The sequence below is a fragment of the Melozone crissalis genome, unplaced genomic scaffold (genome assembly GCF_028551555.1).
Source record: "Melozone crissalis strain CALT ecotype California unplaced genomic scaffold, PUWL_Pcris_2 ptg000029l_1, whole genome shotgun sequence".
Taxonomy (NCBI): Eukaryota; Metazoa; Chordata; class Aves; order Passeriformes; family Passerellidae; genus Melozone; species Melozone crissalis.
Window position 1 is genome coordinate 15,052,439 of NW_026535807.1, and position 23,699 is coordinate 15,076,137.

At 43.1% G+C, this 23,699-nt stretch overlaps 2 protein-coding genes across 19 annotated transcripts in view; one reads left to right on the plus strand and one right to left on the minus strand.

Moving 5' to 3' along the window:
- The first annotated feature begins 148 nt into the window (after nucleotides 1–148).
- On the plus strand, nucleotides 149–2,007 carry LOC128939883 (ubiquinol-cytochrome-c reductase complex assembly factor 5). Its single transcript, XM_054281098.1, has 3 exons — nucleotides 149–187; nucleotides 394–578; nucleotides 1,672–2,007. The coding sequence occupies exons 2-3, from the start codon at nucleotides 428–430 to the stop codon at nucleotides 1,746–1,748; spliced, it is 228 nt and encodes a 75-aa protein (XP_054137073.1). The 5' UTR covers nucleotides 149–187; nucleotides 394–427; the 3' UTR covers nucleotides 1,749–2,007.
- Nucleotides 2,008–7,326: 5,319 nt separating this feature from the next.
- The window catches only part of PBRM1 (polybromo 1), a 55,315-nt gene continuing 38,942 nt past the window's right edge, over nucleotides 7,327–23,699 (minus strand). For 11 of the 18 annotated variants that reach the window (XM_054280663.1, XM_054280662.1, XM_054280667.1 and 8 more), the window contains 5 exons: nucleotides 21,799–22,000; nucleotides 14,048–14,203; nucleotides 11,770–11,840; nucleotides 9,774–9,990; nucleotides 7,327–8,630 (listed from right to left, as the gene is read on the minus strand). In XM_054280663.1, coding sequence (XP_054136638.1) covers nucleotides 8,458–8,630; nucleotides 9,774–9,990; nucleotides 11,770–11,840; nucleotides 14,048–14,203; nucleotides 21,799–22,000 — 819 coding nt within the window. In that variant the 3' untranslated portion in view covers nucleotides 7,327–8,457. Of the gene's footprint in view, nucleotides 8,631–9,773; nucleotides 9,991–11,769; nucleotides 11,841–14,047; nucleotides 14,204–17,856; nucleotides 18,016–21,798; nucleotides 22,001–23,699 lie in introns of all 18 variants that reach the window. The other 7 variants (XM_054280671.1, XM_054280674.1, XM_054280670.1 and 4 more) reach the window with 2 other exon arrangements.

Here is a 23,699-nt window from a genome sequence, read left to right on the forward strand (position 1 = left end):
GAGCCCCGCTCCGCCCACAGGGGCCGGACCGGGCTCGGGGGGCGGGGCCGGCGCCTCACGGCTCCCTCACTCCAGGCCCCGCCCCCGCCACGCCCCGGCCAATCAGGCGAGGCCCTGCAGGGGGAGGTCACGTGGCGCTCGGCGCGTCCTTCCGCCCGGCCGCGCGCGCGGGGCCCTCGCGCGGGAGGTGAGCGGCGCGGGGTCGCGCGCGGCGGGCGCGGCCCTGATTGGCTGCGCGTTCCCGCCTCCGGGCAGGGGGCGGCGGGGCCGCCATGGCCGCGGGGCCTCGGCCGGGCCGGGGCCGCTCCTCGCCCGCCACCGGCTGCAGCCACGCTGTGACTGCGGCACGGCCCGTTCCGCCTCTCACACGCCCCCCTCTGTTCTCTCCTGCAGCCGTGAAGGGCGAAGGCGCCGGTGCCGCCCGGCCATGCTGGTCAGCGAGAGGCTGAAGCGCCTCTTGAGGCTGGTGCCCGGGGAGCGGCGCTTTGGCTTTTACAGGTTCCTGCCCTTCTTCTTTGTGCTCGGCGGAGCCATGGAGTGGTTCATGATCAACGTCCGCATCGGCAAAGAGACCTTCTGTGAGTGCGGGGCCCAACAGCAGCGGGGCCTCGGCGGGGCCCGGCCCGGGGCGCTCCGGCCGCTCCTGGGCAGACACCGCTCCTGCGCGGGCAGCATGGGGCACTGCGGGCTCTGCCTCCCCAGCAGAAGCAAACAAAAATCCTGGGTTTAGATACTGAATAAAATTGAAACAGGGTACATTTAGATTGGATGTTAGGGGAAAAATTCTTTCCTCTCGGGATTGCGAGGCACAGATTGCCCAGAGGAGCTGTGGCTGCCCCACCCCTGGAAGTGTCCAAGGCCACATTGGATGGGGCTTGGAGAAAACTGATCTAGCAGAAAGTGTCCCTGTCCATGGCAGAGGGATAACCTTTAAGGCCCCTCTCAACTCAAGCCATTCTGCAATGATTGAAAAAGACTCCTGAGGTTTGCCAGCGTTTAAGCAGAGGTGTGGCATTATTTGAAACGTGACTTCTACAATTTAAAAAATAAGAATGAAAACAGCTCAAGAGAACTTGGCTAATGGCGTTTAGTTTCTGTAAGTCAGAGCATTTATTTCTAATGTGACATTCCTCCCCTTAATAAACTCTGCTAGAAATTTTTTGTGAAAATTCACAAAAGGGATCAGCTCAACTGTATGTGGTATTAGGGAGCAGGGAGGCAGGAAGAATGACTGGGAAGACCATGAAGGTGGGAATATTCCTGTGTTTTGTTGATATAAAAAAGACTAAAATACTGAAGTCAGGCTGGAAGCCCTCAGGCATTGACTTCATGCCTATAATTTAATTTCCCTTCAGCTAGTTAGGGCTTTTGTGATTTTAATTACCCTCGTGGGAAAGTAGACAAGAAACAACTGTTTCACATTGGAAACTTAGTTTTCCTAGAAAAATATTTCATTGGGACTGATGGGAAGAACTTTAGCCTATATGGGAGAGAACCTGAGCTATTTTAAGTGGTAATAAGTATTTCTGTTGGCTTGAATTTCCATTGCCTGTCAGTCAGCATCTGCAAGAGAAGTTTGGATTGAAAAGTTTAAAAAGAGATTACAGGATTCATGTATTTAATACCAGCTTGCACTGGGGAAACTCTAACATCAAACACCTTTTTCTGCAGATGATGTTTACCGCAGGAAACAATCTGAAAGACAGTATGAGGCAAGGATGGAGAAAGGGGAATTTTCAGAAAGCTGAAACTCTTCAAGGGGGAGCTCCTGAGTGCTTCAACTGTACAAGTGCCAAAGCCACAGCACTGCCACGTTGAAGGTGGGGGAAGATGTTGGCTCTGCAAGATGAAATGTGATCCACACATGTGTAATACACTCAGATGGTTCTTCCATATCTGTAATATTTGTACTTAAATGAAGTGAAAATTTCATTGTATTTGGGCCTCTGCCCCTAATTTAATGCTTGCTTAGTGCTTTTAAATAAAGTAAACTGAGTAAACAGTCTGGCTGTTGCTTTTGTTTGCTTGGTGAGACACCCCCCTTGTGACAAAACCAGTGGGAAAGAAACATTACAGGGTGCATCCATCTCAGCATAATGGAAATAGTAACTTTGAGTTAGTTTCTTTTGTACTTACAGGAGCTGCTCTGGCAGCTGACTTGTTTTCTTTGCAGTGTGGCACAATTGTAACTGGATAAAGGGCACAGATTTGCTGCTCAGTGTTTGCTCAGCCCACAGTGTGTGGAGAGTGAGCCGTGTGTTGGGCTGTGCTGCCCAGGTCTGACAGGGAGCACAGCAATGTGCAGTGTCAGTCCTGGCACCCCTGAGGGGTGGGAATCCTGTCCCCAAGGCAGGAGAACAGGGTGGCTGCTGTGTCCCAGCAGGGTTTGCTCCCTGCACAGGGAGGCGGGGAGTGCTGTGGGGTCCGTGACTGATGCAGTGTAACTTCGAGCATCCTGCTTTGATACAATTATTTAATTTTTCAGGGTAGGGCTGCAGTCTGAAGGTGCAACAAAGAAACCAATTCTCAAGATCAGCCTAAAATCAATCCCGAGGGAGTTCATGCACTCACAGGGGGTTCCTGTGCTCCTCCTGCCAGCCTTTGTAAGCCTTCATCAAACCAGAGACAGGGGCAGCTCTGTAGAGGTCAAGGTGCAGGTTCTCCACTTGTAAAATAAAAGGGAACCTTCCAAGGACTCAATCTGGAGGATTAGTGCTTCTTGGGTTTTCAAGAGATAAAAGCTGACAGAATTAAAGATGTGACTGTGTCACTGCATATTTCGACTGAGCAGCAAGTGAATCACTTGAGGAAAACCTCCATTTATAATAAGAACCTTTGACTTTAGTTCCAAGGTAGAGCCCAAAACTCGTGAACAAGCTCATTTTGCAGTCACGGACCATTACACTGAAGTACAACCCTGACTGTAGCAGTAAAGAATAAAGCAATAATGAAAAAGCCAGATTTTGAAAACTCCTGAGCTTTAGCTCCATCTGATTTTATTTCTTGAGCCTTTTGAAACTCTCTTGTGCTCTGCTGTCATAAAACAAGTAAGTTTTTCAATATATGGGGTTTTTTTTCAAGCAAGAGCACAGTGCCCTAGTTATTTCTCTGGACTCAGGAGCCTGTGAAAACTTCCTGAGGCTTCCCTGAAGCACTCAGAGTGCTCCACAGACAGTGTGAGCCAAGCCCAGCTCCCACTTCACATCTCTTGTTTTGCAGTGACTGTTTCCCTTGGCAGCTGAGAGCACCAGGCACATCTGGAAGATCTCAGGGATGTGTCCAGCCAGGTGAACAGAGAGGGAGGGAGGCTGCAGTCACTCACAAGACGTCTGGTGTCAGGAGTTCCGTGTCACCGACCGCAGCAGGAATAAAATCCTCTGGGTTGGCATTGCACCACTTCAGGCAACACAGAGCTGTTGTGACAGAATATGAAGCTTGACATTTAGAAATCTGAGCTGCAGTCTCCAATCCTCAGTGTGTTTGCTAGTGCTGACTCCTTGGCATTTTTAGATTTTGCCAGTCTCTCATTAATGCTGGAAATCAGAATAGCTGCAATTCCCCACTCCAAAATTCCAGCCCATTCCACAGCCGAGCACATTCGGGGATTTAGTATCAGTTTTAAACTACAGCCCATCTTCAACAACCAAAGCATTTGATTTTGCAGTTTTATTCCTGCTGACTTCTAACTCTGTGCTCTTTGCCTTCCCCAGTACTTTCTGACTCTCATATCCCTGTCCCTCCCATCCTGCAGCTCCCCCCATCCATCTGCTGTGGCAAAGGGAACAGGGAGGAAACAAGAGCTCTCCTTTGGCTCAGCACTCAGGTTGTCCAGGCTGCTGGAGTGAGCCAGGGTCACAGCTTTCACTTCCAGCCCTGCCAGCTCCAGGGCTGAGCACATCCCTTCCTTCTGCAGGGAATTCAGCTGTGTCCACCTGGAGCACAGCTCACACCCACCAACAGCATTTCATGTGTTCTGCAAAGGCAACAGCTTCTTGCTGAGACTCAGCACAGCAATCCTGCTGCAAGCTTTCCAAACTGTGGAAGTCAGGGCAAGATTGACACCAAGCATGGAAAAATTCAACTGAGTAAGGCAGCAGCAGTAAAAAGTCACCTCAGAACAGTGATACCCACACTCAAGCAGTGGTGCTCACCACTCCAGCATTAGAGAGGGGACAACTCCACCACCAATCCAGAATGCTTCTGTGGAAAAAATGGATCTGTCATTCCCCTGCAGCTGTGCACACAAGGACCTGCTGAAAAACCTGTGGTGATCCAGGGAAGAGCTGAAAGAAGTTATGGTCAAGGAAGGGTGTTTGTGCCAGCCTGCACTCCTCCCTGGCACAGGGCTGCAGCAGTCTTGTCCAAACTTTTCAAAAGCAGCAAAAGGAAGAAACAGCCATCTGATGTACTGGGGAATATTTCCTTGGTGCAAAACTGTTCCTGTCATCAGTGGAAGCATGCTTTCACTTTGGAGTTAATACACAGATCCAAACTGCAGCAGCACTCTGCTCCTGGCTGTCCGCAACTCCTTCAGAGAAAGGGGAAAAAAAATCTTCCAACACTGGTGGGATGCATGCTGTTCCTGAGGAACTTCCTGAAATCAGTACTGGATGCTGGTGCTTTATACCAAAGATGAGTATAATTTGACTCACTGGCAAATGCAGTTGGCAAAATTAATATAAGGTTTCATTTTATGAATCAAAATTTCACTGAACCAGAGCTCACACAACGTTCAGTGCCCAGACATTCTGAAACTTCAGTTTTGTGCACTTGTAGCTAAGAGGGAGCTACATACATTTATGGTTGATCTTTAGTATCTCAGACTGAGCAAATAAATGGAGGATGATTAGAATTAGTTTCCTCTGGGCAACTGCAACAGAAGGGTAGAAGTGTTGTGAAGCTGGCAGCCTGTATGAAAGGCAGCACTTATCCCCCAGGCTGAAAACATGGCTGTGTGTTAATTAAGTAATGCTGTGTTCTGACTGTTTAAATAGCACTCTGTAAATTTTATGCCAGGCACTTGGAGAGGTTCCTGTCACTTAATTTTTCTTGAAGTTTGTACAGAAAATTTCTATCCTTGGTTCTAATTGAATTGTGTAAAAGATGCTTTTTCCATGTTACTCATCTAATTTCCTCTATTAAACAGCCACATGAAAGACAGTCCTGAACCACATTAGCTTCCATATGAAATTAAGACTTGCTGTTTACTTTCAAATCAATTAATAAGGGGGCATCTGGGACTGACTGAATCTTACCACCTCCACTCAGCTGGTTCCCAATGCTTCAGATATTTTTCAAGGTTCACTGTTCATGCTTGTGATGGCTCAATTTCCAACACCACTGTTCTTATCACCTACAGGAATACCTCAAAATACACAGGTCAATAGAAAAAGGATATTTTATCCACACACAAGCACACATGTACAAGGACTTGAGAACATCTGGATCAGCTACAGCCAGAATTACTTGAAATAAAATCCTAACAAAAGTCTTAATGGAACACTTAAACCTGGTTAATCCAAAACACTTTGCAAACTATTTTTATTCAAATTAAAAAGACTCAGGTAAACAAAGTGATGGTACATACATGTTATAAACCTGGTTAGCAGCTCAGCCTTCAGCAGTACAAGATCTAATGAAAAGCCAAGCATGGATAAACCAGGTACAAAAACATATGCTGAAAAAAAGTCACCAACATCAACGTTTTGAATTTTTACACAAACAGTAAATTTTCTCATGGAAGGGAAGGACTGAGGAAGAGAACAAATAATTATTAGTTGTCTCCAACTGGTTTATGAAAATACCTGTCCTGGTTTTATCTATTTTCCACTCTCACAGAAGCCAACCATTGCCCACACATCCTTTTATTTTAATATGAAAGTTTTGTTTACGCCAGTACAATGAACGGCAGTGAAAAACAGATGAGGGGCTCAAACACCCACAAAGAGAGAAAATGAGACAGACAGACATGTCTTTTTTTTTTTTAAACCAGAGTGAGAAAAGTTTCTTTTGCTGGTTTTGAATTCTAGACTGTAGCCATTATATCCTAAATTTCACTGCAATCGACTGAAATGCCTCCAGTATAGAGAGAAACGATTTTGAAATAAATAAGGCTTAAAATAACTGATCAGGGCCAGCCCAGTGGCTTAGTGGTAGTGCTCTGCACTGCCTTGAGGGAGGAGCCAGGTTTTGTTTGCACTTCCAATCTCTTGCTCCTGGGCCAGAAAGAGCAGTGAAAGGAGGGATTCAGCTGCTCGGCAGGAGAGAGCCAGTGCTGCACATCTGCTCATCACTGACCTTCAGATAAATTAAACATCTGAGTTATACAGGCTCCAAAGGGAGTCCCATCCAGTCCTCAAAAGAAAATAAATAAAACAATAATTTAATTAAAATTCATCCCAGGTTCTTTGGTGTAATTTTTGTTAATGCTGAGAAGTAGGAGAATCTGGTGGTGTATTAGTACAATCCATGATAGTTCCAAATGCTCAAAAACTAGGATTTTGCTGCCTGATTCACTTCAACATCCCATCTTTGTGGCTAAAACCTGCAAAACCTATAGTAACATAAACACATTTCATAGGGGTGGTCTAAGACTATTCAATTTCTACTTTATTAAATAAAATTGGAAATTTACAAAGGCCAGTAAAGAACTTATGTACCATGGGTGTGCTATTTGTAGAGTTCAAAACTGTCATTTCCCTCTATGTTGTTTTGCTCCATTTCCTTCACATCCATTGCACATGTGACCTAAACTAACTTTAAGTGCCTATTTGTAATTACCTGGGGTATTTTGTGCAATGACTGGAAGATTGCAATAGGAGAGGGAGAAGAATTGGCCAGTAAAATTAAATCACAGTTTATACTTGCAAGGTCACTTCCCTCATGAGTATTAATTACATGAGCAAAACAAACCCCAAGATATCCAGTATTTGAAGGAAAATATTTAATTTAACCTTCTGCCAAATATACTTAAACCAAAATGTTCTGTACCAACAGACTTTAGAACTCATTTCCACATGATGAACATCTCTGGCATAAATGAAGTGTATCAGTAAATAATTTCATTTGGGCTGAGTTGGAGTGCCCACATTCCTGCTGACTTTTCCCAAATTCATAGAGCTTTCCCAGTTACTTAAAGCAATCCAAAAGTATTAATTCTTTTTCCAAAATTAAATAAATGAAAAGATTTACCTTTAAACAAATAACTCTGTAGTCCAAAAGGTTGGTTAGTTGAGGACAGGTAAGTTTTTAGCAGAAGGCAGCCACAGCCTTGAAATTTGGCAAGAAGAGTCAATACCTACTTTACTTAGATTTAAAAAAAAAAAAAAAAAAAAAAAAAAAGAAAAAACCCCAAAACAACCCCAACCCCAAACCCTTTGAAGGCTGCAATGCAAGTACTCTATTTCTCCAATGTACTGGGTATGCTGACCTTACACATACCATACAGTAGTATTTTACTTTCAAGTTAATTTAAGCATCAAATTTCACTCCAATTTGCATTGCAAAACTTTCACTAAGGTTAATGAATACACTTAAAGAAAGCATACAAAAATGTCTTACAATGCCCAATTGTGTGAATTTCAAAAAACATCACATTACTTTACTAACAGAACAACTCCACTTTTCTTCCCTAACTTACCTTCCAAGACCTGGGCTGGTTCTGAGTTCTGTGAGCCTCTTCCAGCAGAGACAGAAGCTCCCAGGGAAGGGAAGGAGCTTCCCTGTCCCACTGCTGGGTGTTGGGGACGTCACAGAAGCCCCAGCACAGGCCATGGCAGATGAAACATGTCCCCTCTAAGGGCCTGCCAGCACAGGGGCTTTGTTACTGATTTAGGACCACAATGGCCTTGGCTACACAGTTAAATAACTGGACAGGACTGGACAACATGAGCAGTCAGGACACCCTTGTCCTGTCCACACCAGCACTCCCAGGGCTGCTGTGGCCCACCCAGCTGCCTCAGTGTTGACTTGGAATGCCAATTCTCCTTGGTGCCAAAGCACATCTTACCTTTAGCTTCTTTTAAGAGATCCTCCCTGTTCACACCCGAGCGGTTCTGCCCGAAGTGGCCAGCACACACAAGCACAGGTACACACATTCTCATAGGATGTAAACTATGACTACTTCACATTCCACTGTATCAATCTGTAAATACTTTGTTTTCCTTTTTTTTTTTATATAAAAACAATGGCATCAGATTCTCAGCAATAAAGTATAAGAAAGATGAATCCTTGACTACACTCAACCAATTATGAAATCGCCTTTCAAACAAAGGAAACATATGCAAAAAATCTGTGTATTCGATAAAGTCAACTTAATATAACAAAAAGTGAAATATGCTTATTAAAAGTGTCCTTATATAAAAATGGTCTTGCAATGTACAGTAAAATGCAATACAAATTATTGTTGGTTATCTCTTGCCACCCAGCAAGCAGAGCAGCCATTGTCCCGGGCTGTGCCTACACGTTCTCCAGGTTGTAGGCCTGGCGGATGTTGAGGGTGTCGCGCAGCATCAGGTCCCGCAGGCGCCACAGCGCGTCGGCCATGGTGGTGTGGGCACCCTTGCTCTTGAGCCAGTGCGAGGGCAGGCGGCTCTCCTGCTCCTTGGACAGGTGCACGTCCCGTCTGCGTGCTGCAAAACCAACAAGGGCTCCATTACCTCACTGTCACACCGTGTCCGCTCCGGCCAGCTACTGACCCGGCCCATGTGGCCTTACACAGACAATGCAAAAGACCAGAAGCGCTCTTTTCCGTGTGGGGACAAATGTCCTCTGATTATTGACTTGGGAGGAGACACCTCAGGCTCTGGTGCCTCCCCAAGTGAGAAGGAGGGCATGACCTGATGGCAGGGGGGAGGAGAACATGACTCTTATACCCCGGAGGAGGCCCACAAGTGTCACACACACCTTTTATGAAAAATCCTTTCCTTGGGATTTTTTCCTCCTGAGAAGCTGAGAGGCCTCAGGAACAAAATGTAAACAATGGTTATCTGCTGCTGTGGAATGCAACAGGTGCATCTGTGATTGGTCTCATAGACTTGTTTCTAATTAATGGCCAATCACAGCCCAGCTAGCTCGGACTTTCTGTCCGAAACACAAGCCTTTGTTATCATTCTTTCTTTTTCTATTCTTAGCTAGCCTTCTGATGAAATCCTTTCTTCTATTCTTGTAGTATAGTTTTAATATAATATATATCATAAAATAATAAGCCTTCTGAAACATGGAGTCAGATCCTTGTCTTTTCCCTCATCCTCAGACCCCTGTGAACACAGTCACACACAAGCAATGGGATATAAGTGGGGATGGGCAGGGGGAAGGACTGACCAGGGAAGAAAGAGAGACCACCAGGGCTAACATTTAGGGGGGAAAAAAGGGGAAGACCATGAGGTCCTAGAATACAAATCATGTGAACAGTGCAAATTACCAAAATACCCCGTGCAAACAACTAAATAACTACTTGGTGCAATACAGCACCTTATTATAGAGAAAGGCAAATGTAACTCTACAATATAAGATGTTCTACTCTTGCTCCTATATTTAAGCCCATACCATTGATTCTTAGGTTTATGCAACACTGGTGGAACTTGCCTGTGGATAACACACATATTCTCAATCTGTTGATCTGTCTTTAGGAATTAACTACATGTATATATTTTAATACATGTAATAATACATGTATATATTTAAATACATTGTATATATTTTAATAAGCAAACAGCAGATAGCGTTTTCTATGAAAGTAAAAACAACAGGTTACGAGGAACCCAAAGCCTTACCTGCAAGGGTCTGGTCCCACTTGCTGATGCTGTTGGACTCAGCACTGAGCCCCTCAATGTATTTCAGGTAGGCTTCAGAATGGAGGAGCCTCTGTGTCTTTGGTGGCGGGGACACGAACATGGGCGTGCTGGGCTGCTGCATGACGGGCTGGCTGGCGGGGCTCTGCCCGGGGTACGGCGGCGGCGCCTGCTGGCCCGGCGGGCCCAGGATCCCGATCTGAAAGGGAAACCAGCCAGGGCTCACACCCAGGGCACTGCAGGCAACACCCCAGCCTCGGGGCAGCCTCCTGCAATGGAGTTTCAACTGAGGTTATGTGCAAAAGCCTGAGGAAATTTTCCTGGAGATGCACGGAGAAAGGAAGTGCAAACCAACCATTCATACTCAACAGACATTGTTCATATTTCTGATTTATGTAAATATACTCTCATTTGTAGCCATGTTATTTTCTGAAAAATCCTTTCCTTAGGATTTTTTCCTCCTGAGAAGCTGAGAAGCCTCAGGAACAAAATGCAAACAATGATTATCTGCTGCTGTGGAATGCAACAGGTGCATCTGTGATTGGTTTCATGTGGCTGTTTCTAATTAATGGCCAATCACAGTCCAGCTGTCCGAACTGTCTCAGTCAGTCACAAGCCTTTGCTATCATTCTTTTCCTATTCTTTTCTAGCCTTCTGATGAAATCCTTCTCCTATTCTTTTAGTATAGTTTTAATATAATATATATAATAAAATCAAAAATCAAGCCTTCTGAAACATGGAGTCAGATCCTCATCTCTTCCCTCATCCTCAGACCCCTGTGAAAACTGTCACACTCGTTATCATCACCATATCTTTTCTAACCCTAATTACACCTAATCTCCTTTTTGTTTCATTTCTTCTCCAATTTGATCTGAAATACTGTGGTCTGTGAAGTGCAAAAATTAACTCTAAAACATCTAATCCAAACTGATATGGATCCTTGGACAACTGGGTTACCTCAGCAGAATCTCTGTCAGGCAGAAATTTCAGGCAGGAAAATTCCCAGTCCTACAGAAGAATTCCCACCACTGTGCTTAACCAGCAGCCCAGCAGCACTGAGAATTCTTAGGACAGACATCCTGTGGTCTGGAATAACTCAATGTCATGACATCAACACTTTACCACTTAACTTCTGGTACTCATAGAATCACAGAATAGTTTGGGTTGAAAGAGGCCTTAAAGCTCATCCTATTCCAACCCTCTGCCATGTGCAGAGACACCTTCCACTAGACCCGATCACTCCAAGCCCCACCCAACCTGGCCTTAAATGACTCCAGGGGTGGGGCAGCCACAGCTTCTCTGGGCACCCTGTGTCAGTGCCTCTGAATAAATAGCTTCCTCCCAGCACCTAAGCTAAACATGTCCTCTTTTAGTTTAAAACTATTCCCCTGCCTCCTACCACTATCTGCCCATGCATAGCCACCCTCATTCCTTTTCTTTACAAATGATGCAAAAATTTGGTCAGTAAAATTTGGAATGTTCCAAACAGTAAATCTGCATTAATCACTGAGAAGAAACATCAGATCATCACAGTTACCCAAACTCATAAATTCTGAACTGCAAATGAACATTTGCTTCGCCAGTTTGTGAAATATGAATATTTTTTACCTATTCATCAAGAGCTGATAAAATGGGCAGTGTCCTCTCTGTGTCACAAAGCACACAAAACCTAAACTATCAGCATTTTCACACTATGCTGAAATGACTCAGTTCAGTAGAAAACTAAGACAAAACACTGCCTTGTTTATACTGAAATTACCTCACTGGACCAACCTCCTGACTGTAACAACAATTCCACCAACAAATACAGATACACACTCTGAGTATGAGATATTAACTGGTTCTAAACACATCAGAATATTTCATTTCTGTTCTCCCTGGGAAAGCCTATGTGCATCCCTACATGTCTGAACTGGGATGTTGCTCAAGTGACAATTCTGAGCCTTAGAGCCTCATAAACAAAACAAAAATGACTCACCTGCTGTCCAAAAGGACTTGCTCCTGGTGCTGGAGTGCCTACCATAGGGGACACATTTTGGCCTATAACACCTATATTCCAAAATATAAAATAATTAGTCTTACTTCAGAGCAGTGATAAATACCTCTTTGGTCTTCAATAGCAGAATTTATACTTTGATATCACTGCTCACAGTTATTTTAAGTAGACGTACAACATTCAAATACCCCCCTCACCCCTAATAAAAAACTTCACAAGTTTCTGAATGAAAAAAAAAAAAGCCAACATGACAACTACCAAACATTGATTTGTGGCCTGTTGAATTATTTAAGTTAGAGAAATGCACACTGAATAGGTTTTGCTTTTCAGGTGTTTTTCATGTCACTTAGTGATTGCCTGACTGTATCTTTTCATTTATAATATATTTGGCTACACAGGATCTTCCTGAAGTCCTTTCCTTTAAGAAAGGAAATGCTGATCTGCTTTAGCAACATTTAACATTTCCTTATGTTCAGTTTTGTAAAATATTTTCACAGCAGGATAAAATTCAAGCCTTTGCCCAAATTCTGTTTCTTCTCACTAATACAAACTGCAACTTGCAGGTTAAGCTTCAATAGCCTTAAATACAGAACAATGAATATTTGAAATCAATGTCAAAAAAAAAAAGCTGTTTTTCTCAAGCATATTGGGACTTCTCCCTGCTGCACAGAGTGCAGCACAACTGTGTCAGTCCTACATATAAAAATGTACAGATCTAAATGAGTCATGCAGTTCCTGACATTTGACATAGAGATGCTTGAAAGTTATGTGTGCTGCTGCTTTTCTTTCTGTTTGTGCCACTTCTCATGCTCATTCATTGGAAAAGCTGCAGACTAACTGTGCTCTTCCTGAGGTTTAATTTCCATGAATTAAATGCATGATTTCTGTATCAGTGATCAAAGGATGTGCCACTGGGTTTCACTCACTAAAGGGTTTTTCAAGTGCACTTTCCATTTGATCACAGCTCCCATTTTAAATGTATCTGTCAGAAGTTGGGAAAAACATTGCCAACACAAGCCTTGGAACTGGTCCAAAGGGAAGGAAGGGCTCTGGAGGAGGGCACCCTCCCCTTCCCAGCATCAGAGCACAGCTTCACCCTCAGCCTGCTGTGCCCAGCTCAGCACCACTCCACTCCCAGACATTGTTTCTTTGCTAATGCACATCCTGTCAGTTTTCCACACAAACATCCAGCCCACGGCAGCGGGAACAGCCCTTCAGAGGGATGCAGTGTCCTGGATTCACCTCCCACACGTTTGGCTGCTGTGTGCTGCTCCCTCTAGGTGCCATGGCAGGGAATCCACAGCTGCAGGGTGGTGCTGATGGACTTCAGAAACACCAGGCAAGCAAACAAAACCTCCCCAACTCACATCATTTATGTACAGATTCATAAAATTCTTAACAGAGCTTCTGATAAACACACTTGCAAGGGGGTAGGGAGAGGAAAATGAGACCATTTTGTCCACAGCTTTACTGCTGAACAGAGGGATGGCACATCTTTCTCACAGGCACATGAGTTATCAGAGGTAATAAATGAATCAGCAAAAAACAGGAAGAGAGGGCAAATGAATGTTTTTCCCCTTAATTGGGACACATTAATGGCATTAACACTGGCAAAATATTTTTTTCATTTAAGTCTCACTTTTCTTCGAAAGTGTGGCAGAAATACAGTAAATGCAGTAGAAATGCTCTCAAAAATCAGTTCAAAATTTGGCCACAGAGAATACTGAATTCACACGTGTTTCTAGTCACTGTTTCATCAGCAAGCTTTAAGCTGAACATTGTTTTACAGTAACACATCACTGCCCCAGTGGCCAAGGAGTCTCACATGACCAGGCTCACTTCAGTGCAGTCTGACATTAACACACTGAAAAAGACTCTGGTAAGGAAAGAGAACAATAAATTTCATTTATAAGCTCACTTCAAATAAGAAAAGGATAAGTGTAGAGACACTTCAAATGACATAAGGATATGAACAGGCTGATTTCACCTTTTCACACTTCTGATAAACTCAAGTACAATTACCAAGGCTTTTTTGGCTGGAACAAACCTCCTGCTGGAGCAGCACCAGTTTCTCCAGCACCCTCTCCCTGAGGGTTTACAGGCCATGCTGCAGTGTCAGTGCTTTGCCCTCACATTCAGCAGTGCTGCTGCTCACAAACCAAAGGCACAACCACAACAAGCTGCAGAGAACTCCTGTAAGAATGGGTCAAACCAAGTACATGACAATGAAATAAAGAGGGAATGAGGATGAGGCTCTTACCGGGTGCTGGGATGCCTGGGATGCCTGGCATACCTGGCGGGAGTTGGTGGGGTGGGGGCACCCCTGGGTGAAGTGGCTGCATGCTGCCCATGCTAACAATGCCATCAACTGGGCCCTGCAAAGGTGGCAGCACCGGTGGATAGCCACTTATCATGCCTTGAAGGACACAACAAATTTCAAACATGCATCAATAACATGCAATATGGTCTACACAGTATGCACAGACATGCACTATCCACACACACACACAAAAAAAAGCACCTTTAGTACAGCAAGACAACACTACAATTAGTATCTTGCAAAAAAAAAAAAACAAAAACAAAAACTAAAAATAAATTTGAAACACTATACTTTTGATGAATTAGTATTTAGTGTATTTGTAGGCTTCTCACAGGGCAATAAATGTTGAATACTCAGATATGTTAACACAAGGAATAAATTCAGCCACAGTTAAATGTTACTAATGCAAGCAGTTTTAATACAGCTTAAAGCTCTGCCATCTGCATACAGATTACAAACACAACACTGACTGGCCAGCCCCATGGCCAGCCCTGCTCTGTGGGCTGCTTCAGAGGCCACAAAAATAAACCCCAGACATGTTCCTGCAGTACACATGCAAAACTGATGCACAAAAGCCCTACAACATTCACATACTTGAAACTAATGTCAGTGATGGGTGATTTTTATTAAACCGTCTCCAGAATGAACTAAAGCAGTAACACAAATTTTAAACGTGGGTTTAAAGTGCTGGGCTGCAGTACGTTACACTCACGGCATTAGACTGAAGGACTTAAAGGAGCACCTGCAGTCCCTCACAGAATTCCACTGTCCATGTCTGCAAGGTGTCTTTAGAGGAAAATCAGTGACACTGCAAACACTGTATTGTGCTGCTGCTCAATAATTTTGCTTTCTGCATGTACAGGAAGAAAACTGAGAGCTTTCTCTGGCTTTGGCTCAGATTTTCTGCTGTCCATGTAACTGCACTATGCTTGTTAGGCCCTGGAATGTTTAATTTAAATGGATGCATTGCCAGGTAAGCAAGGAAAGGGGTTGGAAAGACAATGAAAAGATGACAGAGGACAGAAGCAGGTCTAGAGAGATGAGGTTAGTTAGAAATGCAGATTTGCTGGGGCATCTACAGTCTGCTCTAAGAAACCACCAAGCCTTTGCCACACTCCCTGTAATTCACAGAAGGAACTTTCAAAACAGAGATTTCTGGAATGAGACTGGTCAAAAACTCTCATTAGTTCTGACTGAGAACAAAGCTGTAACAAGCTCAGGGTCTAAATAGGGAGAGCAGCTACAAAATAAAAGCTAAACCTGTCACTTCCTCAGGATGTTATAGAAGTGAGAAACCTCTAATCCCAAAAGCTTTGCATGGAGAAAACAACAAGAAAATAAAGAACTAATCTCCCTTGAGACCTCATTTTCCACAGGGCACCAAGACTGTTATGTGAAATATGCTGTAGGTACCTATTTCAAATATCTGGAACCTTATCTGTACCTCTTTATTACAGGGCAATCCATGTATCTAAGGGAGAAAGGAAAAGAAGAAACACAACAAAAGCCTCCTTGGCATGAAGAGCTCTCACACTGTAGCTACTGCCTGGTCCCTCCAGTGCACGTGAGCTGCTGACACCTCTTCAGAGCAGTTAATGCACTTCTGAAGCTTTCAAACAAACAGAAAACTCTCCAAGAAATCAAACCCACATTTATCAATCATGGAAACTTAGTTCTACATTTCCAATTAAAATACTCAACAATTGGCTAATAAAGGTGCCATCAAACCTCCATGAGAAATCATTTCTTGTAGCTCTTTCCAAGCAAGAGAAACCATTTTCTTACCCCATGTATTAACTGCAAACTTTTATTTTAAACTACCAAACATGGCCAAACTATTTCCAGCTCCCACAACTGTGATTTAGGATGTCTTTGAAATTACTTGTTCTCCTGTTTTCTTATTATAGCAATATAAGATTAAGTAAACTTTTGCAATAACTTAATGTAGAAGACACCAAAGTGCTGCACACTAAGAGAAACAAACTTCAGAAGGCTTCCAGATTTCCTGGCCCCATGGGCCATAAAGAAGTTCTGTGATGGAGAAGCTCTCTGAACTAGCAATCCAAGGATGGAGGAGGATGTCAAAGAGGTCCAAACAGAACAAGATACTTCCAAGTAGGACTTGTGAAAACCAAAAGATGAAAGATTGTGTTTTTCTAATGGGCCACAGAAGGAGAAGGAGTTTAAAAGGATCTGCTCCATCATCTATTTTAAGGAAATATTTCCCAAAGCCAAAGTGAAGACTCTTGAGTGTTGACCTGCTCGAATAAGACAATGGCCTGAAACAGAGTTTTGCTGCCACAGGAAATAAGGTAGCATGTGTAGCTGGCAGAATGCACATTTTTGGGTAAGTTTTAAGGAAGTGTTAACAGCAAGTACCACCATCCATCAGCACCTGCCTCCAAAAACTGGAAAAGTGACTCAGTGCCAAAAAACCCAAGCACCAAACTAAGAAAACAACCACAAGAGGATGTTATTTCTACATATTCTAGATTGAAGTAAATTATTCACAAAAGAGATTAGCACTGGGAAACTCTTTTTTCCCCCTCCTTTTTCTTAATATATGCACAGATAAGTGTACACACACACACAAACATACACCAACTGCAAACAGTTCAGAGGGAAATTACCATGAACAGAGTGAAAAAAAGCCAAAAGAAAAACACAACTCAGTGTAAATAAATGCTTTATAACCTGGAGATCATGAACCAACTAAGGAATGTGCCTTCAGTTAAACATCCATGCAGCCTATTTACTGAAAGGGGATTTAGAGATTGTGATGAAAAGCGCTTCAGGCTGTCAGCTTGAAATAAGGCCACAGCCTGTGAGATGAGAAAGAAAAAGAAAAATGACAAAAGAATAAATGGAATAATTGGAATGTCTTAAGGGAAAGTTAAAAAGACCCCAAATTCAAACCCAGAACCCTCCAAATACTCATTTTTATCTACTCAACACTATTTTGATCTTGACTGAAGCAATTTAATTCTTATTTTAATTAGAAACCGGGGAAGGAAAACAACCTATCAGGTCACACCTAATTAATTTTCTCACCCATGTATGGCTTATTTCCATACAAGAATCTTCAGTGGGCTACATTGTCTTCAGATCTGATCCTGAAAATACTTACTCTGAGCATACTCCCTATGAAATCAAGCCGGATTACAACTGGTAAGGAGCTCAACACCCAGCAACAGGGACCTCGTGGAAGAGTTCTCCAAGCTCAGTTCTATTCTGAAAAATAACCTGATAAAACCAGCAATGTTGTCATTTTGTCTTTGTTTCTGCAACGGCTCTAGATCCTGCTCTGCTCTGCTTACCAGTGCCTAGGAGGCAATTCTACAAAGCTTTTGCTTGGATTTAAAATCTGGGTTAGACTCTGTTGGCCTCTCACCTCCCTGATCATTAAGCCCCCAACAATTTCCCTCCTGCTTTAGCACTGCCACAGATGCTGCATGCACTAGAAGACTATTTAGCTGCTGGCCTCCTGCCACAGCAGGGCTGAAGGTGAACTCTGCAAGGCAGAGTGAATAAACACGACTGCACACCACCAGAACAGGAGCACTGCACGAGGAGGACCCTGCTTCCCTGGACACCAGGCCACTGCTGCACTAGGCACGTTCATCATGAAGAAGGACTGAAGAGTTTGAGCTTTTGCTTCCAACGTGACCCAAGAGAGTGTTTGTTCAGAGTTATGAAGGGGGGTTGATAAAGTGGATGAGGAAAAAATGGTCATAGCTCCTACGTTTTACCTGCAACGGGTGTCAACTGCTGATTGAGCATTCCCATTGGTGTTGGTGGCGGCACCACCCCCATAAGAGCCCCGACAGGAGTGCCTGCCCGGGGGGAGGAATTCTGCTGCTGTGCTGCTCGCTCTCTCTCCTGCTGCTCAGCAACTTTAGCTGCCCGCTCTGTAAAAGTATTTTAGATTTTCAGTTCTGTTTTGTAACCCAGACTTTCAAAATATTATCTGTTCATTAAAAAGGACTAGTCAGACACTGGCATAGTTTAGTCAAATATAAAGTAGAACAGATGAATCTTTTTTATACAGCATATGATTTGATTTCATGTGGCTGCAGCTAAGACTTTTAGAGAACCTTTCATGAAAAATATTCCACAAAGTTTTACCTCTTTCTAAAAAAAATAATAATTAAAATAAATAATAAAATAAAATTTTTTAAAAATTAAAAGAACAAATTTGATGATAATAACACCAGTGTTACCAACATGAAGCAGCAGTCCAGCACTAGGCTCAGTCCGCACTAGGACATGGGAAAACATTCCCTGTTTTGACACCACTGGCTCAGCCAAACCAGCTGCAGCCAAGGCCAGCAGCTCTTGGGTGGATCCTCTACCAGCTGCTGTGGGAACTGAAGCCCCATGTGTGCCAGGTGTGCCCTAAAGAATGCTGCAAAGAGCAGACAGCAGTGCCAGCTGGTGGCATGGTCATTTCTGGGCTCCCCATGTATTTTACTACTGATGCAGCTGAAGAGTGGTGGCAAAATAGGGGAGCACTTGTAAAGTTTCCCTAGTGCAGATTGGTCCTTAGCTTTTGGAACATAACAAGCAGCAGTTTGACAAGCCAAAAATATTTTTCTCTGCCTCTTTCTGTCATTTCCCCGTTTGGTCCCCTATGAGTTACTTGTTTTTCTGAAGATGTCTAACTCACATTGTGCTGCTCACTGGAGGTCATGTGTGTCCTTTGTACGATGAATCTGGTCATTATCTCAATCAAGTCTCTCACTGTGACTGCAAGAACAAAAGATCTACTGCAGGGTAATCTGACCAGAGGACAATTTTATATTAAGGGAAGGGCAAAGGGTCATGGGAAGAAGAAAGAAAAAAAAAACAAAACCCAAGCAAACAAAAAAGGAGAAATACTGAATGCCCACTCCAGGTGCTTTGGGGGCATGCAAGTTCCTGCTTCGTTTACTCTGAACGTTGTGTCTGACTGGCACAATGAGGAACAAGGAAGAATAAATGGATGCAGAATACATCTCCAGCAATTTTCAACAACAATGAATGCAGGGCCATGAGTTCTCTCTTGCAGTTGGTGAAAGATGGAAACTGCACTAAACCAGCAATCAAGGTCCTCTGTCAAACGAAGGCTAAGAAGAAGTTCATCAAGGAGATTAAGTTATGCATCCTGCTAGTGTTACTTGCCTCCTCTAGGACATTGAACATCTACCACACTTTTCCTCTAGAGCCTGTTTGTGCAGCTTCTAGCACTACTTCCATACACTCAAAGACCAGTTTCATTTCCAAAGGCATTTCCTTCCTTCTTCCCACTTCTGCAATTTCACGCAGTGATGACAACGCAGAGAAACTCCTACATTTATACAGGCAACTCAGATGCAGTTGAGCATAAAATACACAAGATATTTAAAGGCAGATCCTGAAGTAAAAAAATGAGAAAATCCTCTCCAGAGCACAGCAAGCACTTTGGGAAAAGATGAAGCAGTTGTTCTGACTCTCACCTATTTTTGGCCAGCTAAAAAACAAAAAATTGTCAGACAAAAGAGGCAAAAGAGACACTCTGATGAATGAGAAATTACTGCTAAGTGTTCAGCTTTATCAGACTTCAGAGTGCTGAGGTTTGAAGAAGGACCTGACATAGGACAGTACTCAAGCTTTACCTAGCCCCTTTCCATGCCGACTGCCACAGAAGTCACAAATGGAATAACACTGCCAAAGGGAACTGGAGGAGATATCTGAAAGTTCAGCCTAAAGCATTCACCCTAAAACTCAATAATAAACCCAAATCACATAGGCCAGGACTTGAGATAATTCAAACATTTCCATCACATCTCAAGAGACAGGGAAGAGACCTTCTGCTGTGAACAGAGCTTTTCCTTACAACAGGCCTTTCCTTCAATCCCTTTTATTTTACTTTATTCAGCCACGCAGGCACTTCCAACACAGCCTCTTCTCAACTATTGCTAGAAAATCAACTAATACCCTGAACATAAACCAAACAAAATTTTCAGTGGGTCAAAGTGGATCTAAAATGTAAACTACTTCTCACCAGAAAATGGCAACACCCTTTTTTTCACTGAGATGTCAAACCATGCCCACTCCCTGCTCCCTGGTTCACATCCACACCAGGGAACACCTGAATTCTGACTCACCACAGTGGAAGGAATAGAGTTTCTCTCCTTTCACACACGGTAAGCAAACACATTTTGGACACTATGTTACCCCATCCCAACCCCTCAAAACCAAGTAAAACTCTAGTTCAGGGCAGACACCAAGCCAGGGAAACTGCAGCTCAAACCCCAAAAGCTTTGGAAAATTTGAATAGAGAAGGAAGATTCAAATGGAAGCACACAGACAGTCATTAACATGGTGGACAAACAGAGCCTTCCTGCAGAAGTGCAGGACTTCAAGCTGCTCTAAGCAAGGAAGCAGTGACATGCCAGCCATCCTCCTGCTGAAGGATGAAGCTGTAAGGAGGCATCTGCCAATAAAAAGATCACACATGCACCTAGAAGGGTGTAAAAGGAAACAGCTACAGAACAAAGTAAGGCCCCAGCAGTGTCACAAGGAAAGAGCATTACCATTTCCCTTCTCAGCATCTGCAAAGCAAACCTGCACAGAGCAAAGGGTGCTGTGCTTCCCTCCAGAGCTGCAAAGAGGTGCTACTGAAAATCAGAAAGGACTGAGGTGGCTGAGAGTGGACAGTGACAGCATGCAAGCTTCCAGCCTCAAGATCAAAGCTGCCTTTAAGTTAGGAGTGTGCAGAAAACCTATCAAATCTCATTTTCAAAGTTAGAACTGAACTGGGCCATAACTTTCCCAGGTGTTGAAATGTTCCTATGCAAAGGAGCATTTTTTAAAAATAAAGTTGCATCAATACAGTGGTTAATAGCGTTGACATGCTATTAACTAGAGAAGTAACTATGGATGTTAAACCCATGTGTTTGGCTTGGGTAAGGGCTGGCTGTTAAAGATCAGCTGTATTTTATTTCAATCAAATAAAAGTTAAAACACAGTGACTATTTATCAGAAGGGAGGGAAGAAATGGAAGGAAAGGAGGGAGGGAAGAAAAGGAGGAAGGCAAAGAAAGGAAAGGAGGGAAGGAACTGAGGAAAAGAAGGGGGGAAAGGGGAGAAAGATAGGTCTAAAGTATCTCATGATTATGAAATATTCCTAGGCCTACTTCAGGATACAAAATCTCTCAAGAAAATGAGTTACAACAGTTGATGTTCAGTTGTACTGAACAACAGGTCATATTTACAGTACAGTACACAGCCTTTAGGACTCTAAGTACTGCTAATAATGAACTTTCCCCCACTCCCCTGTAAGCCTTTCTTACCTGCTGCTACAGTTCTCAAGAGCTTCTTCTCCAAAATACCCCTCAGTCCTTCTTTAAGGAAACATTGACAAAATATTTTTCCAACTGACTTCTAGCCCAGGAGCTCCATACCCCTTTACTTCTAATTTGTCCCCCTTTTCTGGGAATTTGCTAATTTGGTTATTTGTGGCAAAGACATTTAAATTATCAGTTGTGCTCTACATAACTGAAATATGCTCTTTGCTCCTCTTCAGCCATCTCTCAGTATGAACTTCTCTTTAAGGTACATCCAGAACACAAATATAAATATTTTCTTTTATTAAACCTGTCATCTGAACAACAGAAAGTGTTGAGAAAGAAAAAAGGCAGAAAAGAGTTCAGCATCTCAGTTTTTACTTACCTTCATATTCTGCTTTCTTGTTTGCTTCCAAATTTCTCCACTCAGTTCCTACAAGTCTGCTGAGCTCTCCAAAGGAGTAGTCTGGGTGCTGAGCTTTAATCACAGCTCTCATCTCGCTGCTAAACAAGATGTACCCACTCATGTTGATCTTCCTTTTTGATCCCTCCTTCTTGGTGCTGCCCTTAACAGACTTGGGAGTGGACTGTGAGAAAAAGCAGTTATGACCACAAGTGTACAAAAGAGAAGGCCAGAAGAGAACAAAAGGAATTGTGTCATGGCACAGATTTCCTCCATTGAGCTGTTCAGAGATGTTGCCAACACGAGTTGAGTAAAATATTTTATTTGCCACCTCACATTTTAGAAAAATGCTTCCCCACTTCCTCCTTTGCCTTTACAATCCCTACTCTCCCTCATTCCACCTTCTAAATGTTATTTTGCCTGCCAGATCTTCCTTTTCCTCCAGTGTTCACTTCTCATTAAATAAGTAGCTGTTTGTTCCTGAAAAACCAAAGCCCAGTTTTGTTGATCACCATTTACCTGCACCACAGATTCCCATCATGGTCTTATGTTGGTGAGCAACAAAAATTCTGCTCCTTTGCTTTTCTGCTATGGACGCCCCCAGTGAGAGCTCCTTGATGTTTTCAGCCACCAAAACATGAACCCATTCTGTCATCTCAATACTGAGATACCACAGCTGGAGCTCCTTTTTGAAGGCCCTTCCACCTCTCTTTTTGCTAGGAGACCATAATTCATCCATACTCTGACCAGCATGACCCATAAAGGTATCATCACATCAAAACCCTCTGAAGGCCTTTCTCACACCCCAAACATTACAAATCTGTCACATCTTGAAAAGTGCCATTGTTTCCAAGTACCTGGTGGAGGCAAAAAAGGAAACAAAAATACATTTAACTGTTTCCTTCTTCTCCTGAAATTCTGACCATGTTACTGACTCCTCCTACTTGTTGCTTTGACTCCACAGTTCAACAGTCTCCTCTCAGCTAAAAATAAAGCTTTAGTAATACCAAGATGCTTAAACACTCTTGCTTATCAATTTAAACAAGATTAAGTGAGGCCCATTTAAATGTAATTCCAAACTTCACTGTACTAACTTGCAATCCACCCTTGAAGTTTTCATTATGAACATAAAGACTGGGGGAAGTGAAGAAAACTCCTCACAGGGTTTGGGATGGTACACAGGGCAGATACAATTCCATCCTGGCTTCTTGGGCAAGCCACAGAGGCACATGGAGAGTTCTCAAACCAAAGAGAAGGAAATCTAATTACACTTTTGGCCTTTGATACATCTGCAAATAGAGAGCTACAAGTTTACCAGCTGTTTTTAACTATATAGTTCTTGCAACAGTTTTGATAACAGTAACCTAATGAAAAAGCCTTCCCATCAGTTTGGAAGGGCAAACAGGACTTGGAGAAATCCTAAGAATTCCAAATGTGGTTCCTGCATTCTCTGTTCTTTTCCATCTCCCATCCACATGTTTTTAAAAGAAGTCTTCTCCATTGGAGCCAGATAACTGTGTATTTACTTTCAGACTTATTAAAAGAAGAAACCAACCAGGACCCTCTTTCATGCCTTATCTTAGCCATTGCTGAAGCAAACAATGAAGCTGCACATCTTTTTTTTAAGTACTTTGACTTGATTCACAACAAACTGCAGCAGGAAAGCATCACCCACCTATCTGCCAAGCCCCACAACACCACAGTCACTTGTCTTGTCTCCTCTTGGGTGTTACAAGAGCTTCTTTGTTGGCAGAAGAAAAAAAAGTTTAAAAGTTCTGGGGTTTAACAGTTGCTAGATAAAATTCCACTTCTGCTGGAATAATCTTTAAGAATTTTCAAGTTGCTTATAAAATTCAGCATGTTCAACAAGAGCAGTGAGCAAC

Excerpts from the sequence above, each read along its gene's own strand:
- LOC128939883 (XM_054281098.1), top strand. The coding sequence starts at position 428 with ATGCTGGTCAGCGAGAGGCTGAAGCGCCTCTTGAGGCTGGTGCCCGGG. Across the intron at positions 579-1,671 it reads CATCGGCAAAGAGACCTTCT|ATGATGTTTACCGCAGGAAA; the intron begins GTGAGTGCGGGG and ends CTTTTTCTGCAG.